This window comes from Lynx canadensis, chromosome D1 (assembly GCF_007474595.2).
Source record: "Lynx canadensis isolate LIC74 chromosome D1, mLynCan4.pri.v2, whole genome shotgun sequence".
Classification (NCBI taxonomy): Eukaryota; Metazoa; Chordata; class Mammalia; order Carnivora; family Felidae; genus Lynx; species Lynx canadensis.
The window spans coordinates 22,073,697-22,092,596 of NC_044312.2; the positions used below are offsets into that span (position 1 = coordinate 22,073,697).

At 42.7% G+C, this 18,900-nt stretch overlaps 1 protein-coding gene across 7 annotated transcripts; it reads right to left on the bottom strand.

The window, feature by feature from the left end:
- Positions 1 to 1,827: 1,827 nt before the first annotated feature.
- On the bottom strand, positions 1,828 to 18,138 carry TMEM218 (transmembrane protein 218). 7 transcript variants are annotated; one of them, XM_030333037.1, is made up of 6 exons: positions 17,995 to 18,031; positions 17,369 to 17,453; positions 17,079 to 17,183; positions 6,981 to 7,090; positions 6,010 to 6,112; positions 1,828 to 2,748 (listed from the first exon to the last, which is right to left on the bottom strand). In XM_030333037.1, the coding sequence occupies exons 4-6, from the start codon at positions 7,088 to 7,090 to the stop codon at positions 2,614 to 2,616; spliced, it is 348 nt and encodes a 115-aa protein (XP_030188897.1). In that variant the 5' UTR covers positions 17,079 to 17,183; positions 17,369 to 17,453; positions 17,995 to 18,031; the 3' UTR covers positions 1,828 to 2,613. The 7 variants fall into 7 exon arrangements, with proteins under 7 accessions (XP_030188897.1, XP_030188898.1, XP_030188896.1 ...); XM_030333038.1 differs by lacking the exons at positions 17,369 to 17,453; positions 17,995 to 18,031 and adding an exon at positions 18,076 to 18,138; XM_030333036.1 differs by lacking the exon at positions 17,369 to 17,453 and having other exon boundaries at positions 17,995 to 18,057.
- Positions 18,139 to 18,900: the final 762 nt, after the last annotated feature.

Genomic DNA, 18,900 nt, shown 5'->3' on the forward strand with positions numbered 1-18,900 from the left:
ATATATCACACAGCACCACCTAGCAGACTAGATCAATGTCTCCATTGTGGGGTAGTGTGGCATCACTTTTGTCAGGATACAATTTTAGCTAATTTAGCTTTTGTCAGGATACAATTTTAAGAGGCTATGAAATCATCTACTTTTTATGTGGAACTCTTGATTTGCTCTCCCTCTCCAACTTGTAAACAGTGGGGATCACCACAAGTCTCTGGGCTACAGGATCCCCTCTGGGTAAGGAACAGTATAGCACAACCTGCTCTAAGGCCATTGATCAAAGAATGATGAATGGGACATTAAGATGACCTCTAAGCCCTGTCTCTAGGAAGGCAGTGGGCACAAGGGGTGCCATATTAGACATTGTAGGGGTGGCCCATGTAGAACTCTCAGTGAAATTCATGTTTCAGCCTTCTACTTCTTATCCCACACACAGGGGGTTGGCCACAACTGCTCTGAGCATGAAGGTAGAGAGTAATCTATCATTTCCCCACACTTGGTAGTTATGGATTTGGGATCTATAGGAGGCAGGCCAACCTAAAATACTTTGTACAAAGTATATATATTTTCCCCCTGTCATTTATATCTGTGCAAAACACACACACACACGCATTAGGTAGCCATGGTATTTGGGAAGGGATTTAGTTTCCAACCTTCACACATTTTTCCCTGTGTAAGCAGTCACCCAAAACTTCATAGCTATTATCCATTGATCTCAAAGTTGGACACCTTTGTTTGGGAATAAAAAAGGATGATTCAAGGTCAAGATCTACAAGTTTTCCCAGATTTGATTTGTCAGCAAGTCTCTCAGGAGGTGACAAATGGCAGCCCGTGCTTGTTAGGAGTCCGTGCTCCACTTGGGCTGGTTCAATGTCTCTGCACAGAGACTCACAGGTATCTGGAAGTTTCAGTGCAAGTGTTCAGAGAGGAGGACAAAGCCTGACTCCCAGCTTGCCCAACTTCCCTCCATATGTTTGCATTCTCCTTTCTCCCCTCCAATCTGGTTGGAGGGATATTTCTTCTTTCCTTACCTGTGGGCCCTAGGCTAGACGAAGAGACGATTTCCTTTGAATGGTTCTATGGCAAAGCCTTATCTGCAAAGGTTTTCTGAACTGAATAAGATACAGTTCAAATGCAGAAATAAATATATCTGGCCCTCACCAGCCCATGACTCCCAAAAGTCACCCATTCTCTCCTCTTTTAACTTAGAGCTTAGCTCCCACTGGGGTGGTGGGATGGGATCTTCTCTACACTGACAAGAGGATCCAGGAGAGAAAGTGAAGGAGATGTGGCCCTGACTTCCTCAAGCTCTCAAAGTCCCACAAAGCTCAGCGTGTTTTCTTTTCAGTCCAGAGACAGGCCCTGGAGTCTGTTATGCCTGGGCACACACACTGGATGTTATATGATGCCTGGGCAGTTAGTTCATCTCCTTAGCCTTAATTTTTTTTCTACTTTAAAATGGAATGATAAAATAGATAATAATCTATAATAATTACATATATAACATATATATTATATATATAATCTTTAAACCTAAAATTTAAATAAATTGGGTTTCAGGGTAACTAGTGTCATATTGGCATAAAGTACGTGCTCAAAGTTCTCCTTCCAACTTGTTTTCTGGTTCTTAATTTTAAGTCAGAAGATCCTTCTTCATTTAGTTCTAGGGAGTCAGGAGAGACTTCCAAAGTAGAAACAGCCCAGAGCCCCTCCATTTAATGACAAATCTTGGGTGATCTAGGATTTCAGATAGGCATAAAGTTGTATCTATTCCTAGGAACATACATTTCTTACCAGCTTGGGAGAAAGAGCTACAAAGATGAAAATAAATGATAATAATCCAAAATGGACTTTATAGTAATTAAAGAAGGCACACAAAGGCTATCAAATCCTGAAAGAATCCAGAGATCCACAGAAACAAGACAAACAATCAACATTTCCATACCCTTCTTCTAATCCCCAAGCAAACTTGAAATATAGAATATAGACTGAGAAAGTCTTGGCCAAGAGTCTGAGGTGAAAGTCGGTCCTTCGGTTGTTTATTGCTTTATTATAGCAGAGAGAAGTGACACCCATTGCTTGTATAGATTCTGTGACACCATATGCACACTGGTCAACAACCAACATCTGGGTAAGTCTTCCAACTCATCACATTAAAATAAGCTTTCGAACTTGGAGTGCCTTTCCTTTCCAACTGATCCCAACCTTGTAACTAAGAATCTTGTGTATTATCAAAAGGATGAGATTCTTCTGTCTACTGGACAGGGGAAGCCAAAGTGCTCCTTTTCCCAAAATCCACTTAATGATGTCTTGATTGAAAATCTACCAGAAGCAGATCACTATCTTTATTTCCCTGTCAAAACAGAAAACCTGAGGAACAAGTGCTAAGAAGATAGCAGTATCCCTCGGAAGATGGTGAGAATCGCCTCTGCAGGGCCAATTTTGCAACCCCATTTTTGGAATCCAGGATTCAAGAGATTTATCCTAGTCATGAATGGATATTTCTCTGATCTTAAGGATGAAGGCTGTCAAAACAAGGCTCTGAACAGTACCTTTCTGCTCATTAATGACATCAAAAGCGAAGGGACAGAACAGGGTCTTGGCTTTCCTGAATAGTGCTCAGTAGGACCGCAGTGGTTTGGCATAGATTGGCTCCAGGATATGATGAATGAGAACCAAAAAGAGGCCTCCAAGGAAGACAGCAGTGAGGAAAGCCAGCAGGACATAGCGGCCAATGAAAAAGGAATCCACAATCTGCAGAAAGAAACATCAAAAAGGAAATTACTATCACTTCAGCACCCTGGTTGTGCTCATCTGAAATCTTTGATGAGTGGGCCCAGAGTCTGTTTGTATTTGTGACTTCCAGAAACATCCTGATCTGAGTCTCTTCTGTAAATGGTTGGGAAATAACTCCCTGAGCTGGAAATACAAGATAAAGAAAAGATTAATGAAGTACAGGGGGGAAAAAAAAGGCTCGATATAGGAGGTTTCATAAACACTCCAAAGACCTTAGATGAGCTCTTTTATGTTCTGAAATCAGTTATCTGAAGGAGTTCATGAGAAGCTTGCTTCCTTGGTCTTAGAAGTCTCATTTTTGTTGTTGTTAACTTTTTATTATGGAGAATTTTAAATATATATAAAAATATAACAGCATAACCCCCCTGTATCCAAGATCGAAGCCCCCAACTCATCAACCTGCTGCTGTTTCAGGAGGGCTCATTTTCAAAATGGAAAGGTGATTCTTGAAAATTTTCATCAGAAGTGTCCTGAACCCTAACATTCATAACCCAGTACTCCAAGGGTTAGGTTAAATGGCCTTTTGCCTGAGACACTAAAATCCTTACAGGATAAATAACGTGCCCTAATCATACAGTTGGCTGTCTGGCAACCAGTCATACTTGAGGCCCCAAAGCTGTTGGTCTTTGCTGACAAAACGTATACTTCAGAGTTGGCTCTGCCCACTTGTCCACTGTCCACTGCCAGGGCTCTACTCTCCCCAGACCCAAATGGTCCTAATGCTTAAATTGGGACAGGAAAAAACAACTGAATTTATCGATCTAATGGAGAGGGAATATGAACCAAATGACAGGGTGATTTCACAGCTTCCCAAAGGGAATAGAATCCCAAATGCTTGAAAGGCAATGGAGGTAGACAGGATAGTGACCCAAAAATGTCTATATCCTAATCTCCAGAAATGGTGAATATGTTAGATTACATGGCAAAGGAATTAAGGTTGCTGATTGGCTGACCTAAAATAGGGAGATTAGCCTGAGTTATCCAACCCAGGTGGGCCGGTCTAATCACATGGGTCCCTTAAACAAGGAAGAGTGAGGTGGAAGAGAAGGTCAAAGAAAGAGATGTCAAGATGGAAGTAGAGTCAATGGGATGTTACCTTGCTGGTTCTAAAGATGGAGCCAGGGGGCCACTAGCCAAGGGTGGACTCTAGAAGCTAGGAAGGGCAAAGAAACAGATTCTTCCCCAGAACCTCCAGGAAGGAGTACAGCCCTGCCAACCCCTTGATTTTAGTGCAGTGAGGCTGCATTTGGACTTCTAACTTACAGAACTGTAAGACAGTACATCTGTGTTGCAAACCTAAGTTGCTGCTTTGTTACAGCAGCAATAGGAAACTAATACAGTGGCAATACACAAAGTACCTGTCAAGTCCTAGTGCTGCTCTGATTGCTGAGATCCAAGATACCAAGAAGAAAAGGGCCCGCTCCAGAGATTACCCCAACAGCCAACTTACAACAAAGGTCAGTTTGATAAAACAGCTTTAACATAACTTTGACCTTGGCTCCAGTACTGAACAAGTCTCTTGCGGGCTACATGTTTGCTCGTTTGACACGTTTCACTTTTTAATTAGCCAATTAGCAGGCCTTGGGTGCAGAAGGCCCAGGTTCATGTATTATTGATACGGTATTGAGCACAGGCTGCTGCAGGGGCCGGTTCTCAAAACCTGAAAATGAGAACACCAATTCTGCTGGCCACGCTGACAGACATATTTTGCTCAAACCTCATTCTTGTCTCGTGGGTCTGAAACTCCTATGACAGAGGATAGAGGGATTAAATTCGAAACAGTGTTTGCTCTGTGTCCTTCTTCGAATATTCACATCTGCAGCAATCCAGAAATATAGTTGCCTTCATCACTCTCTCCCTTTCAGACAGGGAAATGGAGGTGGGAGTCTATTCCTGGCTCCCACAGTGGTACTTACACTGACAGGGTGGTTTTCAAATGCTGATAAACACCTGATGTGTATGGAAATAATTCCTTAAATTTGTGTGGTTCCTTGGACTTTTTCAGAGCAAATTGCCTCCCTTTTGCCAGGACTAGTCCTAGATAGAGTTAGAAATGTGTTCCATTTAGTTCAGAAGTTGTATAATTTGTGTACTGTTGTCTGGTGTCAAATACTCACCCATGAACTCTCTGGGATGGCCCCCAATATTCTGTTGAGTCCCCAACAATGAAGGTTTTGCAGACAGACCTCAGCTTGAATCCTTGCTCTGCCTCTTCCCATATATGTATGACCTTGGGCAAGTTACTTTAACCTCTTATAGCCTCAGTGTCCTTACCTATAAAATGGGGATAATAACAGCACCTACTTCATACTATTTAGGCTTGTCTTAAGGTTTAAGTGAGATCATGCAAACAACGTGTTTAGCAAACAACCTCACGCACAGTAACCCCTTAAACAATATTAGCTATTATTATTATTACCACTTTAAAAATGAAAATGGGGGGTTGGGAGGAGCTGCTAGAAGGTAGATGGGAGGTAGGAAGTCAATGCCATTACCAAGATCTGAGGGTAAAGTCAGAGCCCCAGCCCAGGATGGACTAGAATAGGTGGGGTCTCCAGAGAAGGGCTATGAGAGATAGGTTAACAAGCCCCCTAGAGAGGTGGGTGCTGGCGGATGGTGTTCCAGGAACTAGGGCCAGCTGATCTCCCAGACTACTGTCAGTGCTGAATTCACCTGTCTCTACAATTACTGCCTTCCACAGAAATTCTCTTTCCCCACTGATCTCTACGGAAAGTACTCTCTTCACATCACAAGTGGAGAAAATCAAACACGGGGAGGGCAACCCCGAGGGCGCTGCATACACTTTGGCCAGGATCCGACTTCCTGAGCCCAGACTACCAGGATGAGGATGCTTTCATTTCAGGGCCAGGCCCTGTTCCTGTTCCTAACTCACTGCCTCCTCTCCAGCCCCACAGGATCAGGTGGCTTTTGGACACACTGCTTGTTCAACTCGATGCACAGTGGGGATGCACTCCAATCAGGCAAATAACTGCCCAGTGGTCTTGCACGTGGGAACCAGAGTGAGATTCTCAGTCTGGGTGGAAGGAAGAGGGGAATTTAAAACTCCCTCTCGGCTTCCCCACCTTTGTTTTAACTTTACACTTCTAACACATGTCGGCCGACCTGACATCGGGGAACACCTCAGGGCAGGATGGAGGTCTAGACCGAGAGAAGCAAGAGTTATAACTCAGGAGGGCAAAATAAAACCAATAGTTTTACCTTCATTTCGACCTCTGGGGCTGGGACTTCACTGGCTCGAGGGAAGACCAGCAGAACTGATGTGATGATCAGAGCACCGAGGAATACAAAAATGACAGAGAACCTGGGGTCAAAAGACAGAATGTCACAAGCACGCTTTACAGATTCCTCTCTAATCAGTGAGGTCTGGACTGGCTCTTCCTTGGAGCCAATATTCTAAGTTTCAGTCTATTAACAAGGCCTAGAGACCTGCTGTCCACACTGTCCAGCGAATTTAGAAATGGTCTCTCCTTCATCCCAAAGCCCTTCTTTCTAGACAGGTCCCCAGCTGGATTCATTCCTATTTATTCCCATAATTCCCAATTCCTAAGAATGGGAATTGGTAGTTTTAATTTTTGCCTCTGCAAAAAATGTCATAATCATGAAAAATCAAAGCAGCCCTCCCCTCTTCTCAATCTCTCAGTTTGTTTTCAGACTGGAATACTTTGGTAAATCACATAGTTCGCCGCTTCATACCGATACTGTCTGGCCAGAGCACAGCTCTATAGCGTTGTTAAAGTCAGTGTTCTGAGGCCAGTGCCCGAGAGAGAACCAGCCCAAGCCCTTGGTGCTCCTGAAGTGTCCCTAGGCCCAGGTTAGAGCCTCAAGACTGGACCTGCATGTGCCCTAAGTCTGAACAATTAAGACACACACACACACACACACACACCCCAAGAAGTTCACAGGCAGCAAAAGCAGATTTCCTTTTCATCTCTCATGTCCCCCCATCTCCTCTACCGTGAAAACTAGAAAACACCACTTCCCTTCTCTCACCTCTGCTTCAAAGCATCAATAATACAGTCAGTGCTTATGACAACAGGTTAAAATACAATTCATTCAAACTGCCAGTAATTGCAGAAATGGTCTTCTGGATTCTAAATGTTTAATAAGCATCAGCGATTTCGCTTCTAATTGCTTTTACCTTGGACTCTCAGCTAGAGAGAAAGCCTTACCTCGCTACACCAGACGCTCTGGACAGCAGCACACACAGCAGCAGCACTAACACCCAGAGCAGGGCTAAGATGAACACGCCAGCCCCCACTCCGAGCACTGTGCCAGCCATCTGTGGGAGAAAGGAAGCATAAGCACTGCACCCCAGCTCAGCCCTGGGGCCTTCCCACCACCATAAAGTGTCTGCCCTCTGTGTGCAGGTACTGCCTGTCTTCCACACACTCCCTGCTTTTATAATGGTGTTCAGACAAAAACAAATACAAATACACATATAAACACAAATACAAATACAGAAAGTCCAAACTCATTATGATGAACTTCTGATGACTGGTGTGATAGGATGCATCAGTACAGGTCTTTGGGAATGTCCAATCCCTCAATAGGAATTAGAAATTTAAAATCCCCAAACCTTTCTTTTCAGTGAGGACAGAGAGGTTGCTTTTTGCTCCGTGTGGGTCATTTCAAATTTGGTATGTGAGTTCTAGTTTGGCTTCCCCAACCCACAGCATCAAGCTGAACTCGCTCTTGATATAAAATGCTAACGGAGGGCTGTGAAGGCACCAGGACTCAAGTCAAGCACTACGGAGCCAATGTGGAAGTTGAAGCCCTCAGGCCAAGTCTGTGGTGTGAGGTTTGACTTCCCAGTCACAAGACAGAAATGTCCCACTCTATGGTTGAGTTTTTATTCATAAAAGGAAGCAAACTCCTAAGTCCTTGAAGACAGCGATGATGAAGAGAGGAGCCGTCACTATTTTGAGCATCCACAGTTTGCTAAGTACCTTACACACATATTTCATTTAATCATGGAAGCAGGCTTCTGAGGTAGATATTATTATAGCCACGTTACAGAAGAGGTAACTGAGGTATAAGGTGAAGGGATATGTGTTAACAAACCAGTGGCTTACAACAAAACATTGTTCTCTCCTAGTTCTGGAGGCCAGAAGTCTGAAATCAAGGTGTCAGCCAGGCCCAGCTTTCTCCAAAGGCTCTAGGGGAGAATGCTTCCTGGCTCTTATAGCTTCTGGAGGTCCAGGCATTTCTTGGCTTGTGGCTGCATGGCTTCAGTCTCTGCTTCTGTCTTCCCATGGCCTTCTCCTGTGTGTCTCTGTCTCCTCCTCTTCTGTCCCTTATGAGGACACTTGTGGTGGATTTAGGGTCCCCCTGAAGAATCTGGTTTGATCTCATCCTCAAGATCCTCAACTATGTCTGTGCAGACCCTTCTTCCACATAAAGTCACATTCAGTTTCCAGGGATTAGGAGGTGGGCACAATCTTTTCAGGGGCCACCACTGGACCCACTCCACTGATTCTATAGCACCTCCCCCGATCTTCCCCTTCTGGATCAGAGACAAATCTTAAGCAAATAAATTCCTCCTCAGTTGATGGTTTTCCTTACCCTGATGGTCTAAATACCACAAAAATTATGATCTATGAGAAGTTCTGTTATAAAGGCATTGGAAAGATCAGAAAGGAAGCCCTAAGCATGAACTGTCAAAAAACCAAACAAACACTTATTCAATCAACATCTATTATGTGCCTACCACGTAAAGCATTGTGTCACAGTCTGGGGATCATGAGGGTAAATAAGACATACCTTGTGACAGAAGCTGCAGGCCCCCTGGAGAACACCGTCATGTGAACAGCTCTCCACACCATATTGTGATAGGAGACAAAGTACGGTGGGAACTGAGATAGTGAGGAGGGCTTTACCAGGGAGGTGACTTCACACAGACCCCTTTGGGGAAGAATCAGTGCGGCAAGATGACGGGTAGGAATGGGGTGGGCAGAGAGAGGAATGGCAGCAGATGAGGCTGGGCTCCCACTTGCCTCTCTAACTGGGGCACACCCCCCCCCCCATTCGAGCACATGGTTTCATCTCGGTAATTCTAAACTGCCAGGTGTTCTCCACCTCTGGCTCCTTGTACTTGCTGTTTCCACTACCTGGAATTAGCCCCCGGCCCCCAACAAGCCCTCTAATATTTGCACGGCTGGCCTCTCCTCATCCTCCTGATTTCAGCTTTAAATGTAACTTCCTCAGAGAGGTCTCACCTGTCGGCTCTCGCTAACGTAACCCCCAAACAACTGCTCTCCATCACTCCTTATTTCCTTCAGGGGACATTTCACTAACTGTAGTTCCCATTTTTACTTATTGTTTACAGGCTGACTTTCTGTGTCTCCAGCCAGTATGGTGAACTCCAGGAGGGCAGAGACGTTATTTCTTGCTCGCCACAGTATCCCCAGCTCTCACCACTGATGTTATGAGCAAGAAATATTTGTTGGATGAATAAATGAAGCAGTGCTAACAAGTCCACAGAAATCAAGTAAAGGGGTGATAGGATCATACTTAGCTTTAGAAAGATGACTGTAACTTCTGGTCGATATGCTGGACAGACCTAACAAGGAAAGTACCTCACACAACAGTGAACACATAGAAATGCTTAATAAAATAGAGCAAAAAGAATTCAATACACAGTGGAGCTCAGAAGCAATAAAGGAAAATCCTTAAGTGCTATAAATGAAAGTGTAATTCAAAGCCTGAGTGTAAGCAGGAGCTGAGCCCAAAGGTCTACAGGGTACCAAAACCAGCTGCAGACCTTTGCAGTGGTCCTCTCCCAGACAGATAAAGTCTTAGACCCATGATACAGAGAACTGAAAATGAGACAAAGCATCAACAGCATTATTGATAATAGCCAAACTACGGAAAGGCCCAAATGTCCACTGACTGATGAATGGATAAAGATGTGGTGTGTGTGTGTGTGTGTGTGTGTGTGTGTGTGTGATGGAATATTACTCAACCATCAAAAAGAATGAAATCTTGCCATTTGCAACAACATGGATGGAGCTACAGTGCATTATGCTAAGTGAAATGATAAGTCAGCCAGAGAAAGACAAATACCGTAAGATTTCATTCACATGTGGAATTTAAGAAACAAAACAGATGAACATATGGGGGGGGGAGAAAAAAGAGAAATAGACACAAATCATAAGAGACTCTTGATGATAGAGAACAAACTGAGTGTTGATGGAGGGAGGTGGGGGGATGGGCAGATGGGTGATGGGTATGAAAAAGAGTACTTCTTATAATGAGCACTGGGTGTTGTATGTAAGTAATGAATCTCTGAATTCTACTACTGAAACCAATATTGCACTATATGTTAACTAACTAGAATTTATTTTTTTAATATTTATTTATTTTAAGAGAGAGAAAGACAGTGTACATGAGCGGGGAAGGGGCAGAGAGAGAGGAAGACAGAGAATCCCAAGCATGCTCCACACTGTTAGTGCAGAGCCTGATGCAGGACTCAAACTCATGAACCTTGAGATCATGACCTGAGCTGAAATCAAGAGTGGGACACTTAACCAACTGAGCCACCCAGGCGCTCCATTAACTAACTACAATTTAAATAAAATTTGAAAAATAAGAAAAGATCAAGCCTAAAGCTAAGCCCTGAAAGGGCTCACCTCTCTTTGAAATAGGGACTAAAACATCTGCTGCTGACTTAGGTTGGAAGAAAGTTGGCCAAGGACCTCAGGCCATGGATGAAAAAAGAATAACCCAAGAGGAATCTGATTCCTAATCCCACACCACATGCAGGTGTGGGGTTCAAATCATACTACCAAAGTGCTATGGGAATCGCAAGTAGTAAGGTCAACATAAAACCAGTCCAAAAGTGAGAAACCCATAAGAGCCCGGCAGAGACAACTGAAACCTTTCTGTAGGGATGCTGCACAAGTCGGCATGCAAGGCTCCTGTGAGACTGGGTATAAAATAAAGATGTTTTCAGACATACAAAGACTGAAATGGAGCTCACCTGTCATAGGTGTACTTGAGCAAGAATGAAAATGAACCAAGAAAAAAGGCATGAGATGTAAGGAGTAATGGTGAGAAGGATACTGGGAAATATTGATGGTAAAGATTTCTGTAACGATAAGAAGGGCACACTTTTTGAAGAGTTAAAAACTAAGAACAACAGCAACATATTTATGGATATGTCTCCTCAGGCAAGGAAACCAAAAGCAAAAAGAAAATATTGGGACTACACCAAAATAAAAAGCTTTCGTGCAACAAAGGAAACTATCAACAAAACAAAAAGGCAACCTAGTGAATGGGAGAAGATATTTGCAAATGATATGTCCCATAAGGGGTTAATGCCCAAAACATGTAAAGAACTATAACTCAACACCAAAAAACCCACTCTAATTAAAAACTGGGTAGGGGCGCCTGGGTGGCTCACTCAGGCCTCTGACTCTTGATTTCTGCTCAGGTCATGGTCTCACGGTTCATGAGATTGAGCCCCACATTGGCCTCTGCACTGACAACAAGCCTGCTTGAGATTCTCCCTCTCCCTCTCTCTCTGCCCTTCCCATCTCAATGCTCTTTCTCCTCTCTCTCTCTCTCTCAAAATAAGTACATAAAATCATTTTTAAGAAAGAAAAAAAATGGGTAGAGGACATGAAGAAACATTTTTCCAAAAAAGACCTACAGATGGCCAACAGACACATGAGAAAATGCTCAACATTACTCATCAGGGAAATGCAAATCAAACCACAATGAGATACGACATCACACTAACCAGAATGGCTGGGATTAAAAAGACAGAGATAGTAAGTGTTGGTGAGGATGTGGATAAAAAGGAAGCCTCATACACTATTGGTGAAACAAATTGGTACAACTACTGTGGAAAACGGCACAGAGGTTCCTCAAAAAATCAAAAATAGATATATCATATGATCTGGGTGCACTTGGGTGGCTCAATCGGTTGAGTGTCCATGCTTGATCTCAGCGTCAGGTCATGATCTCATGGTTCAGGAGATCGAGCCCACCTTGGGCTCTGGCTGACACTGTGGAGCCTACTTAGGATTCTCTCTCCCCTGTTTGCCCCCCTCCCCAGCTCATGCTCTCTCTTTCCTCACCTCTCAAAATAAATAAACTCTAAAAGAAAGAAAGAAAGAAAGAAAGAAAAGAAAGAAAGAAAGAAAGAAAGACGTATGACTTAATATTTGGGTATGTACCCAAAAAAATGGAAACACTAATTTGAATGATACATGCACCCATATGTTTATTGCAGCATTTATTTACAGTAGCCAAAATATGGAAGCAACCTAAGTGTCCATCAATAGATGAATGGATAAAGAAGATGTGATACACACACACACACACACACACACACACACACACACACACACAGACACTGGAATATTACTCAGCCATAAAAAAGAATTAAATCTTGCCATTTGCAACAACATGGATGAAGCTAGAGAGCATTATGCTAAGTGAAATAAACTAGAGAAAGACAAATAACATATAATGTCACCATATGTGGAACTGAACAAACAAAACAAGTGAACAAACAAAAAAACCAGACTCTTAAATACAGAGAACAAACTGGTGGTTGCCTTAGGGGAGGTAGGTGGAGGGTGGGTGAAATAGATGAAGGGGATTAAGATCCCACAAATCATGAGATGAACTGAGCTGAAATCAAGAGTCAGATGCTTAACCAACTGAGCCATCCAGGTGCCCTTAGATTTTTTTTTAAACCAGCTCTTTGCAAGGAAAGCAAAGGCTGCTAATAAACAGATTGAAAAAGCAAATACAAACAAAACAAAAACAAGGGGACAGGGGAAATGGGGTGATGTTCAATGGATACAGAATTTCAGTTCTGTAAAATGAAAAAGTTCTAGAGATCTGTTGCACAACAACGTGAATATACTTAAGACTACTTAATTGACCGTTAAAATGGTTAGATGGTAAATTTTCATGTTTTTTTAACCACAATTAAAAAATCTGAAACAATGAGTATCGAGCAAAATAGAATGGGAAGCTTGAAAGGTATAACAGCAATATCACAAAGAGCATAGTGAATAGATACAACTCAGGACAAATGTGAATCTCAAACAAAGCCTCAAAATTAGTGGAGATTTTAGTATCTCTCTCTCAGAAACTTAAAGTGGATATACGAACAGCCAATGAATGTGTGAAAAGGTGCTCAATTACATTAGTCATTAGGAACTTGCAAATGAAAACCAAATTGCAATCCCTCTAGATAGCCACCAGAATGGCTAGGGAGCTACAAACTTCCAGTATGAAATAAATAAGTCACAGTGATTCAATACGTTGTATACCTGAAACTAATATAACACTGTAGGCCAATTATACTTCAATAATAAAAAAAAGGTAGAGCTAAAATATTTGTCTACAGTTGTGTGGAGGATGAGAAAGGACAGTTCAAAATTAAATCATCTATTATCTTTTTGTTCTGGAGGAGGCAACACCACCAAGTGTTGACAAAGACATGGAGAAATTAGAACCCTGATTGAAACAAGCCAAATGTCACAACTTGGGAAATCTGACCAGTATCTGGATAGTCAGTGGTATTAGGGAATAATTATTTATTTGTTAAACTGTGGTGACATTGTGGTCACATGGCTAAAAGATATATATATATATATATCTCACCATCTTTATATCTATCACCATCTTTTAGCCATGTGACCACATTTATATATATATACATATACATACACACACACACACATACACACATACATACATACACATAACACAGAGAACAGAAAATTGTGTCTGGGAACTTCATAATTATCCAGGGAGAGGAGGGGAGGGGAGAGTAACATGAAATAAGACTGGTCGTGGGGGAATTGTTGAAGCTGGATCATGAGTACACAAGTGTTGGCTCTAATATTTTTTATACTTTTGAATGTATTTGAAACTTTTGTAATAGAAAGATATGTGTGTGTATAAGTAGGAATAAATCCAAAAAAAGGTGTGTATGGTTTTTACAGCAAAAATTGTTCAACTTTATTAAAAGGTATGTATTTTTAAAGGCCGTAGGAGACTAACAAAACAGACCTGAACAGAGAAATAACCTACCTTCCTGGACAGAATGGTTCAATATTAAAAGACCTCAGTATCAATTCAATGCAGTTCTAACCAAAATCTCAAAATAAATTTTTGTGGAACTCATGGAACTTGAAAACGGATCCTCAATTCATATGGAAGAGCAAAAGCCCAAGAATAGCGAAAACAATTTTGAGAACTAGGATGGAGACTTGCCTTTCTTGTTACCAACTGCCGCAAGACACATTATAAAACCAAGGTAATTAAAACAGTGTGATATGGCATAAAGACACATGGATCAGCGGAATAAAATAGAGAATCCAGAAACAGATCCGTGTATTTATGAGAACTTTGTACAGGACAGAGTCGGCTTGGCTTCAGCAGGTAAAGGATTTCATAGATGGTGTTGGGACAAATGATTATCCAATCAGAAAAGAGTAATACTCGACCTCTACTTTATATCCTATACGAGCCAATTTTAAATGGAAAGTAATTCATAATAAAGCAGCATATGTTTAAATATACAAATGTTCAGGCTGACTACACTAGAATACATAATGAAGTACAGCAGTCAGATGCTTGCACCTAAACTTAGAATCGCCACGAACGCAAAAGCTACAAATGCAGGCTCATGCAGGTGTGTTGTATGGCAACTCAAATACCACGAGCTGGGCTGCCTTCGGTTATGCGATCTTCTCAAGTGATGAACAACTCTTGTTAAAGTTCCAAAACACAAGTAAGTATAATTTCCCCTTGATTTACATTTGAGTTGCATTCCTGGAAATTTTACTATAGCAAGCTGTGCCAAAAAAAAAAAAAAAAAAAAATATATATATATATATATATATATATACACACACACATATATATAATGTTTATATGAAAAATGGAGTTAGGCTCTAGGCTCAGATTATAAATGGCTACCCTGTGGGACACTCAAAAATTGTGCAGGATGCAGGACAGTTCTTCACTGCAGAACGTCTAGCATCCCACCCTGCTCTGTAAACCCCAGTAATGCTGCCAAAATCACAATTATAACCAAGTATGCTCTCACAAATTCCAAAATGACCAACAGGGCAGTACCATCCCCTTGGAGAATCACTGTTCTAGAAAAATTCTTGCATTAAGAGACATGTACAGGGATGTTTATTGCAGCTTTTTTCATAATAGCAAAACATCTGAAAAAACATTAAGTGTCCACCAATAAGGGAATGGATATGATGTTACACTCATAAGAACGGATACAACATTATACTCATAAGAAACACTTAGAATAAATGAACTTGGCTATCTGTATTGATATGAACGTATCTCAAAAACAATGTTGAGGGGCGCCAGGGTGGCTCAGTTGGTTGAATGTCCAACTGATCTTGGCTCAGGTCATGATCTCACGGTTCGTGGGTTCAAGCCCCATGTTGGGCTCTGTGCTGATGGTGCGGAGCCTGCTTGGTATTCTCTGTATCCCTCTCTGCCCCTTCCCCGCTCACAATCTCTCTCCCTCTCTCTCTCAAAAATAAGTAAGCATTAAAAAAAAATTTTTTTTAATGTTGAGTAATAAAAGCAAATTACAAAATGAAGCCCACAGTATGACACTACTTGTATTTTTAAAATTTAAAAAAGCAATTTATATCATTTATAATGTACAGATATACCACAGAAATACAAATACATGGGCATGAATGATGTACAACAATTTCAAAAGAATGTTTGCCTCTGGGAGGGAAGAAGGGAGGAAGGTAAATGGGGCCAGAAAAGAGAACAAAAGGGATCTGAGGATCAAATCTGGGATGTTTTATTTATTTCAAAGAAAAAACTGAAGCCGAGGTGCCCAAATGTTAATGTTTGTTAATCCAGTTAATAGGGCATAGGTATTCATTATACTACCCAGTGTGATTGTCTGTTTATGAAATTTTTGAGATAATTCTTAATTTTTAACCAGGTAGCTGGTGGCTCAGTGCATATGAATCGAACTCAGAGACCAGAGATTAGTGACCAATAGGGGACTCTCTGGGTAAGGGATGATGAGGGTCTGGACTCCTGCCTTACCTGTGAAAATGGAAAGGGGTGGAGAGAAAAGGTGTTAGAGAAGACTCAGGTTTCCTGCATGGTTGACTGAGCTGACTTGTACTACCCTAACAAGGTAACTAGTTAAGTTTAATTGCTGCTGTCTTGGATATTGCACAAATAACCTGTAAAACTTGGACCAACTCTAACACCTAGAATACAGGGCAAGTGGTAGCCGAAGCTGGTTCTATTAGAAACATTGTGCTTCAATCCCCCATGGAAGCTTAAATGTTCATGAGACATTGGGGTCCATATAGGACATGGCTTTAAAGTAAGGAGATAAATATCCCCAAGTTCTTATAGGAATGAGGTTCATCACAGGCCTGGGTGGCTCGGTCAGTTAAGCATCTGACTTCGGCTCAGGTCATGATCTCAGGGTTCGTAGGTTCTAGCCCTGGTTTGGGCTCTGTGCTAATGGCTGGGAGTCTGGAGCCTGCTTGGGATTCTGTGTCTCCCTCTCTCTCTGCCCTTCCCCCACTCACACTCTGTCTCTCTCGCTCTCTCAAAAATAAAGATTAAAAAAAATTTTTTTAAATAAGAATGAGGTTCATCACTTTATAACCAATCTATACATTTTCGCACTAAGCTTGGAAAGGAAAGGCTGGATATAGCATATAGAGTGCTGTTATGGGAAAGGAGTGAACATCTAGTCATTTTATATTGTTAAATTCAGCGTGGGAATAATGCTTGTAATAAAATATGTATTATAAATATGCAAAATGATTAAAACCATGGTGTTTTTGATTAATGTCCAGGACTTTTTCAAACCTGGAGAATGGATGGTTTAGCCAACCTGGTTTCCAAAGTCCATTTACCTAAGTCTATGGCATTTAAAGCAGGTAGACTAGAATCAGAATAAAATAATGTCTCTATTTGAACACCCTGTTTAGTAGCTGACCAGCAGAACAGTTATGAGGCCAATTTCCCCCCTCTGTGCTCATGTTGTGAGGTCCTTCTTTGGAAAGAGATTGCCCAAAACTTTTAGAGGTACATAGAGTGCAGTCCTCATTCATTTACCATTGGTTCTTCATACCCTTTCATGCAGCTCTCAGAGAAAACAGAGAGGCATACGTTAAGGTGCCTGACCCCTGCATGTACAGCCTTATAGATTAAAAATACACTGTTCACCACCGCTGTCAATCATGTGTGAGAATAATAATGGCAATTACAAGATGACTTACAGTTCAATACAAATGTGGATTCCATAGAGGGTAACTTGGCCCTAGTGCTGCTGGTGGTGGGAGATAGGTAGTTCACCCATTCCTGGACTGTCACTGGCTCAAGCCCTTGAAGGCAGAAAACAGGGATTACAGGGGTGAATGGCCCTTCTTCGAGGATTCCTTTTCCCTTTCCTTTATAGCCTTCCAAACCTTCAACTATAATGCGGGGGGGGGGGGGGGGATCATTTATTTTTCTACATTAAACATTCCACTATGGCTTTAATTTTAATATATTAGGATAATGCTCTCACCTTTGTAATTAAGTAGAACGCAAGTCTGGGAAAAATCAATCGTGGAGCTACCTAAATGCCATCCATATGACATCATCTCAACGCACTGAGAGAAAAAGGGGATCGATGGATCCAGATCTCGTCCTCCCACCTCCTTTCCTGGGTGGTGTTTGGACTTGAAGGTACCATAGCGACTATTAGCTGCATCACCATGGGCTCTCCGGACAGCAGCACCCCAGTGCTGGAGCGTCAATACCCCAGGAACGAGGGCTCTAGCATCTCTCCCCAGCCCTGTAGCTGGTTCAAACTGGCGCAGGAAAACCTCGCCCCCAGGTCTCATTTGAAGAATGTTCGCCCAGCTACCTCCCAGACTGGAAAGATGGTCTCGATCACAAGGTATTGGAATCAGGCACTGACATTTCACTTTCTTAGGAGCATGAAAATTAAACCATTCCTTCTTTCCTAATTAATTTCCCAATTAAGTATTTATTAGCCACCGGGCCTCGGGTCCAGATCTACGCTAAGGGTAAGGGTGCTCTGAGAGTCCACGCACAGCCACCCACCCACGCTTTCTTCCATACTCCTCAGCCCCAGCCTCCGCCATTCTCCCTTCTCAGCCGTCCCCACTTTTCCCACCTCCCCCTCACCTGGCTCTCCTTCTCCCAGGTCCCCTACTCACACCTCACTGTCCGGCCAGTTCCAGCCCACAGGGGCTTTGATCTACTTACGACGAATCACAAGTGGGTTTTCATCCAGGCGATTCCAGATCCGCTAATCAGCGCCACTCTTTCAACGCCCAGTTTCCTTCTTATTTGCTTACGTCCACAGGGCCTCCAGGCAACGCGGAGCGGGGTGGGTGGGCACGTCGCTCTTCTTTACGCCCTCCGATTGGTCGGTGCTTTTGGTCGAGGCTCAAGTTAGATTGGGTCGAGGCAGTCCTGACTCCGCCCCCGTCCCATCCCGTTGTCAATCATACTATCCTTTAGGTAACCCACAGGACCATTGGTCAGTCCTGCCTGGGGGCGGGTTGTCAGGCGAGGGAGAGCTGCTTCTCTCGGCCTCGCTGTTACCATGGAGACCGTACAGCCAGGTTGCGTAGCGCAGGAAGGCGACCCCTTCCCCTCATCGGAAAGTCCGGAGATTTGTACAGCAATCTATACGTTAATGTCTGTTTCGGATTCTGATAGACATCTCAGTCCCCGACACAGTGGTTCGGGTGGGGCTCGGGACTCTGGGGGCAAGTCAGATTAGGCCTCGGAGAGGTGGGGTGAGGCCCAGTCATTAAGGGTCCCTAAACCCCACCCCCACCCCGCGAAGGGAACAGAGGCCGAAGCACCAGTTGTGACAGCATCATGTTTTCATTTGTCCTTTCCTCGCCCTATTTTATTTGGGGTTATTCTTCCGTCAGCCCTAGGAAGTAGACTATGGCAAGGGTCATTTTTCTCATGGGGCAGACTGACGAAGCAAGGTCGGGGTCATAAAGTAAATCTGTAGCCACACCTCCAGGCAGCTGGAACTGCACTTACCTAACTGCAGACTAAAACTTGCCGTGA